The sequence below is a fragment of the Diceros bicornis genome, chromosome 30 (genome assembly GCF_020826845.1).
Source record: "Diceros bicornis minor isolate mBicDic1 chromosome 30, mDicBic1.mat.cur, whole genome shotgun sequence".
In the NCBI taxonomy this organism is placed as follows: domain Eukaryota; kingdom Metazoa; phylum Chordata; class Mammalia; order Perissodactyla; family Rhinocerotidae; genus Diceros; species Diceros bicornis.
Window position 1 is genome coordinate 11,891,371 of NC_080769.1, and position 7,411 is coordinate 11,898,781.

The 7,411-nt window shown below is 36.9% G+C and overlaps 1 protein-coding gene across 1 annotated transcript; it reads right to left on the reverse strand.

Moving 5' to 3' along the window:
- Window positions 1–314: 314 nt before the first annotated feature.
- On the reverse strand, window positions 315–1,256 carry LOC131394631 (olfactory receptor 7G2-like). The gene has a single exon (XM_058526019.1). The coding sequence runs from the start codon at window positions 1,251–1,253 to the stop codon at window positions 315–317; it is 939 nt and encodes a 312-aa protein (XP_058382002.1). The 5' UTR covers window positions 1,254–1,256.
- Window positions 1,257–7,411: the final 6,155 nt, after the last annotated feature.

Here is a 7,411-nt window from a genome sequence, read left to right on the forward strand (position 1 = left end):
CACCTCCTACAACTTTCCTTCTGCTGAAATCATAAAAAAAATCACTAAAACTAGAAACCCTGCATCCATCTCTGCTTCTAAGGAACTTGAGCAAAGAAACTGAATTTAGAGAATTAAAATCATTTGTTAAACATTACAGAACCAGACTAAAAGCAAAGTCATGATTCAAGGCAAATTTGACATATTCTTAGCCATTAGATTATCTACTCATTTAAGAAGAACTTGCAGATAGAAGAATCAAGCATTCTGCCTCGCCAAAGATTTCTGTCATTTTGACTCCATCTAGAAACCCCAGTCCAAAGTAGATGACAAAATCACAGAAAAGAATGTCTTCTCCCAATGAGTTTCCTCAAGGCTCTCTTCATGTCCCTGTTCCTCAGGCTATAGATGAAGGGGTTCAGCATTTGAGGGACAACACAGTACATCACTGAAGCCACTGCAGTCTTCCTGGAAGAGGTAGTAAGAGCAGAACTAATGTACACCCCAACAGCTGTCCCATAGAACAAGGAAACAACTGAGAGGTGAGACCCACAAGTAGAAAAAGCTTTAAGCTTTCCCTCCACAGATGGCATTCTCAAAACTGAGGACATAATTCGAGTATAAGAGAAAATGATCCCAGAGACAGGAAAACCTCCAAATAGACCAGTCACGCAATATAATAGGATGTTATTGATGAGTGAATCAGAACAGGCGAGCTTGAGGACCTGAGCAAGCTCGCAGAAGAAGTGAGGGATTTCCAGGTCCTTGCAGAAGGACAGCTGTAGCATCATCAGACTGAGGAGCAAGGCAACCATAACGCTAAGGAACAGAGAGAGAAGAATCAGCAGGACACAGAGTCGGTGGTTCATGATAACTGTGTACCTCAAGGGGTGACAAATGGCTGCATAGCGATCATAGGCCATTATTGCAAGAAGACAATTTTCAAAACCAGTAGAAACCAAGACAAAGCAGGTTTGGGTTAGACAGCCTATATACGCGATGCTCAGATTCTGTGCTTGGATGTTCACCAGCATTTTTGGGATTGTGGTTGTGCTTAAACAGATGTCACTGAAGGACAGATTGGAGAGAAAGCAGTACATGGGTGTGTGGAGGCGGGAGTCAGAGCTGACAGCCAGGACGATGAGCAGGTTTCCCAGGATGGTGACCAGGTACACGGACAGGAATAAAATGAAGATGAAGGTCTGCTGTTGTGGATCCTCTGTCAATCCCAGAAGAAGGAATTCTGGAACATCTGTGTGATTTCTGGGTTCCATGTTGTTGATGAATCTGATGGAAAAGAAGAGGTGAAAAGAAAAGAAAATGAATTGTCCCTTGATAAACAGGGGAAGCATCAACTTGGAACTTGTTAGAAATGAATAATGGGAACTCCACTTGAGACTTTCTGCTGATAAACTCTGGGGTGAAGGCAAGCGATCTGCTTGAACAAATCCTCCGGATGAATTTGAAATAAGCTAAAGACTGAGAAGCAGTGCTTAAATATAAGGGAAAAAACTACATATATCGTGAACCCAAGAGATTATTCAAATCTTTCCTTCTGCTAATTTCTTCCTCCATCATCATTTCTCACTCTTTCTCTTCTCTCCACTCCTTTTAATCGGCCCAAATATTTGTTTATCACCAACTCTGTTTCCCTCCACGTGCCAAGTGCTGAAACTGAAACAAAGAATAAGACGTGGTGTTTCCTTCGGAAATGTTTCCTGCCTCAAACAAACCAAAGGACGAGAATGAAGTTATCCAATCTCTCTTGTAGAGTGTGGTCCACAATCTTTGGCATGCCTCATAATCATCTGAAGGGCTTGTTAAATTACAGGTGAGTTAGATCACGCAATCACTCCATTTATCTTTGGGGAAATTTAGATAAGGTGAGATTACGCTATGGACGTGAAGTACAAAGTTATTGCACGGCAAAGACTAGGTCTGAGATAAGATCATCTGACTGCTGAATTGACTCAACTAATCTCTGTTAATGCCTCTGGATAGCACAGAATTAGCATTCCTAAACCATCACTCTGATCATAATTTCCCTTTAAAATTATAATATTTCATTGTGAACAATGCCCCAAATCTTTTCCCTTGCCTACAAGGTACGTCCACCACTACCCATGAAGTCTTGTGTGGCAGGTGCATGGCATCCACCCAAGTACATGCTCTGCACCTGAGCAAAGACTAGAAAATGTTGCCTATAAACTTGAAGCTCGTAGACCCTCCCATGGAAATACTGTTCAACTGCATTTGCAATCAATTATAAAATAAGCTGGAAAACTATGTCAGTGAGATTCTCTGTCCCATCCTAAGGGAATTTCTTCCCCTAAGGCAATAGGTGGCATATTGCTTTTTAAAAACCAGCTAAATGAGAGAAAGAATGAAATGCATAGACTCCTAAGAAACTAGATGAAAATAGCTTCAAATTTTGGTCTTTGGAACCCAGAGACTTACAAGAAAAGAGACACTTATATGTTACTTATAAGATAAGCAAGTGACCCAACAGGATTGTCTCTGTAAAGCAGTGATCTTCCCTCTCAAGAGGGAAAATGAAGTGGTCATGGCGGTCTTTAGCATTTGGTGTATTGCTCAGGCTCAAACACTCTAAATTTAATTCAGACCAGCACTTGCTTTGTGAAGGAGGATAATTGTTCAATTATTTTTGATGTCCTCATTTGTATAATGGGAAATGTCATAAAAACTTATGGGGATGATGCGATGATTAGAAATAAATAGAGGAAAAGCATCCAACACAGCACTCACATTTTGGGATCCTCATACTGACATTTCCTATAGTGATTTTTGTGTGTGTGTGTGCCATGAACAACAGCTCCTGGCAGATTTCACTCATCAGAAGAGAGCAGAAGGCTGGGGAAAGTTGAGGAAAGATGATACAAACAGAGAACATCCCTAGATGATAACTGCAAATTTCAAGGTATAGTTTCTGAGCTGAAACTCCAGCTGGGAACCTTCATCTTATAGAAAAGCCATGAAGGAAATATCAATGATATCAATATTCATTTGGAGTGGACATAATGAAATATATAGCAATTAAGATGAATGAAATAATAAAAAGAATTGAGTACACGAATCAATACAAATAATGAAAATCTACAAGAGAAAAATTTTGTATGACAAGTCTACAGTATGAGAAAATTTTAAACATTTTTTTCTTCTTACATAGATACATTTATTTCTATTACGGATTATTCAAGCAAAACAAAAGTACAGAGATAACAATGAAGAGCCTGGTACCCATCAGTCAAATGTATCAAATTCATACATTTCCCTCTTCTCATTGTAGGTGTTTTTATTGCAATAAACAATACACATATACGTGAAGCCCCTATTTCGTGTTTTTGCATAATCTTGATTCTTTTTCTTCCCCAGTGGAACCACTACATGAACTTCATATGCATTATTCCCCTGCAACTTTTACTATAATTAGTATTATTGTTCTATAATCAATTACACTGTTTTGCATTTTGAAAGCTTTATATAAACCAAACCATAATGTATTTGTCATTTACAATTGGCATTCTTATGTAATTTAATTTTTTATTAATGTTGATGTATTTAGTCCTGCTTCATTAATTTTAATTAGCAGAGACTATTCCAATATATTGTTATATGATGATTTATTTCTCCATTCTCAAACTGATAAGTATATGGTTAATGCCTTTCACCCTATATATGTTTATGAATACATATACAATATAAAGCTATGCAAGGGGATACCATGACATTCTAGATGATGTTGTCTCTAGAAAAGGGAGAACAAGAACTGAGGGGGATACAAAAGAGGTGTCTTCTATATGCATATTATTTTGTCACTTTATGAAAAAACCCAGAAGCTGATATAGTACAATGTCAACTTTTGTTAATTATGGAATGAATGCAGAGTGGTCATATGTTTTTTGTATTATTATACCATCTCTGCTATTGTTATATAAAACACATGGTAATTTAATAAAAAGAAACAAGTGTACTAAGAAGGCAGCCAGCTAAGTCTCTTTGTATCTCCACTTTCTCTCAGCATCTTCACAGCCCAGCCACAGGGATAATACAAACACTCTGCAGTACAATGGTATTTCAAGAACCAGGAACATAAATGAAGGGAAAAACTGACCAAATCCCTTCCCCATGACCACACAAGAATGCAAGCAAATGTCAGAAAGATTTATAACATTCATCATGCTTGAAAAGCAGCAGATTCCTGCTCAGGAGGAAAATAAGTTCAGTGATTTTTTTAGAGAAATTAGGATACAGCAGATTGAAAACTAGCTGAATGTTGGTACATAAGTACATGGAAACTTGTCAACAAGAAGAAAGTGAGGCTTCAGTATCATGGGACACTTGGTTCTGATCATTTCATGCATGTGCTCTCCTCATTGCTTCCCATAGATGAATTTGTAGTAAAACACCTGTCCTCATGACCAACACATTAACTAAAAGACTTTAAGTTACCTGACTGACATTACTGTTGAGTGATGCTTGAATGTCACCGAGATGTTGAAGACAGAAGATATGTTTTCAGGAAGATCAGAAACACCAAGTGAGACAAATGACTTCTGGCCAAGAACGATTACCTCCGGGTAGAGCCTCAGGTGTGCTTCTTTTTTACTAGGCAAGGGCTGTTGAATGAGGCTGTCACAGGCTATGTATCTCTGGGGAATCAATATCCAAAGCTCCTCATTAAACAAATATTTTTAGTGTCATCCTGATCCCTGGGCACTGGAAATCCTTAAAGACCAAGACTATAGAAGAGAGGAATTCATGATGACTAATCCCTGATCCTGTTACATTACGTGTACACTATCTATTTCTCTCTACCTGTTCATGTTCACTTCTATTTCACACAACTTTCACACCTGTACACACACTCCCTTGCTAATGAATTCCAGACTTCCCTTTTTAAAGTAACAAACAAAAGCATCTCTATCTAATTAATGATGCTTTGGAGCCTGATTCCAATTTAAGTGTGATAACATAGTTCATGCATTTGGTATAAATAATATATTTATACATATAGCTAAGACACTGTAAAGTTCAAACTAGCAGGGTTATTTCATTTTTAGAGTCACTAGTGTTTTTTGTACCTTAATTTCTGTTCTCTATATTTTACAAAGAAGAATCTGAAGTACCTCTGTGATCAATTGTGATAGTGATCAATATACACAGACTTCATACTTCCCTTTTAGACCTTAATAACTTCTTTTCCCTATTTCTACACAGTAGATTCCATGTACATTTTCATTCACATTGAGAGACTTTGGGTTGCATTATGGTTCAGTTTTTAATTGTGTTGCGATAAAATACAATATCACTAAAGCCAGTAGTGTGTAATTTTGTCCTTTATCTAGCAGATCTCATGAGATTTAATCCATAGTTGAATAGATGTGGATGATGCTCCACGTTAATTGTCGCATAAAAATATTACTCTTTAAGGATTTCAGTATTTTTTGTGTTCATCAATATATTTTACAATTTAACTCTTTCTATATGAACTTTCTTAATCTCTATTTTTGCAGATATATTGCTTGAAAATAAACTTATTACAAGATGGCATAGTAATGTCACTCTTCGCCATCTTAATTTCATTCACTACAACACATGAGAAATAACCAAAATATAGGAATACATAGATGAGCTCACGAATGAATAACGTTTTCCATGTACTAGAAAAGAACTGAAACATTAAGTGGTAGGTGGGCTGACACCAAAGACTGTGGATTTAGCTCACAGGTGATAAAATACTTACTCCTTCAGGTAATAAGGATTGAATGTCCTAGAACATTAGGTGATTGAAGCTAAAGACAGAAGTGGAACTTCTTTATGTGAGAAAAGGGGGTGAATGTAGAGTTACAGACATGAGTGAGCTCATGACTGTGGACATAGAATATCAGAAACTGAAAAAAAAAAATCTAAGGAAGAACTGAACTAATCTAACTGTTTATTTTATGGCAGGATTTGTGATATTCTCAATGTCACTGAGCAGCAAGAGTCAGTAAACTGAATTCAGGACTAGAGAAGGGGCGACTGGTGAGTATAATTGTGAACTTGGTCCACAAAGAAGAATGAGCACATAGATAGAGAGAGAGAGAAAATATTCTCATTCAAATAAAATCTGCAAATCAAAATACTAATAGGTAGCAATAGAATAATATTGAAATAGAAAACCAACAAAATAAATAATCAGAATATGAGGAGGCCAGAAGGGCTAAAACAGATAGAAGATGGGAAAAATATTAAAGATGATATCAAAGAGGTAAAGTCAGACGTATTAAATCAACATCCTACTAACTACAAGGACAGACACACAGCAGCCCAGGTAAGGCAGCTTTTGAATAATTCTAAATTTCTAGTGGCTTCAATTAATGTGGTAATGGTGGAGATGGTAAGATTTGCTGGATTCTAGATATATTTTGATGGTGCAGACAATAGGGTTTTCTGGAAGATTGGACACAGGTTATAAAAGAAAGAAGGGAATCAAGGGTGTTGTTTTTGAGAGAGAACTGCTCAGCACCAAAAAAATTGCAGTGACCATCAACGATGATAAGAAAAATTATGTGCATACCATATTTGTGAATTAATAACAAGATTTTGGTTTTCAAATTGTTGAGTTTAAGTTGCCTGTTAGGCATCTACATGGGGATGTCAAGTGGGCAGTTGAATACACGCTCCTGGAATTCAAGGGAGAATATCTCTATGAAGATATACATTTGGAAGTCACAATATGCTGATGGCCTATCCAACATTAGCCTGCGTGCTATTGCAAAATAGTGATGGTAGCTAGAGAGGAGGACTGAGTACTGATCCAAGAGGCTCTCTAGTGTTAGGAGTTGGCAAGATGAGGAAGATGATCATAGGAGATGGAGAAATAGTAGTCAGTGAGGTAGGAGTAAATCCAAAATAAATATGATGATTAAAAGTGATAAAAAAAAGATTTTCACTAATTAATAAATAGGTCATTTTTGATGATAATTCATTTAAAGGAAAGATAAAGATTTAAACTACGGATTTAAGGGAGAGAACCTTGATGACTCTTTAAGAGTAGGTAATGTCAGGGTCTAGGAACAGGGGCTGGACTGGATAGACCTCAAAAAACAGAGAGAGGAGAAGAATTAAGTCAGTACAGAAAGCTCTTTTGAGAAGTTTTGAAATAAAGGGAGCAGAAAATTGAGAGTGTAGCTAGATCACGGGTCCAGACAATTTTTTATTTTTTTAAGAAATTCAACTATACTGGATACTATCAGAAGTGGACTACTCAATCAAAGAAGAAAAATGATGATGCAGGAGAGTGATAGAGGAATCATCAGAGCTATGTCCTAAAGCAGGCAAGAGTTTCTTTTAGTTCTATGCATAAGTGGAAGTGTTGGTCTTGATCAGGTGCAGATAAAACTAAACTTTAGACCAATTAGATCTAACT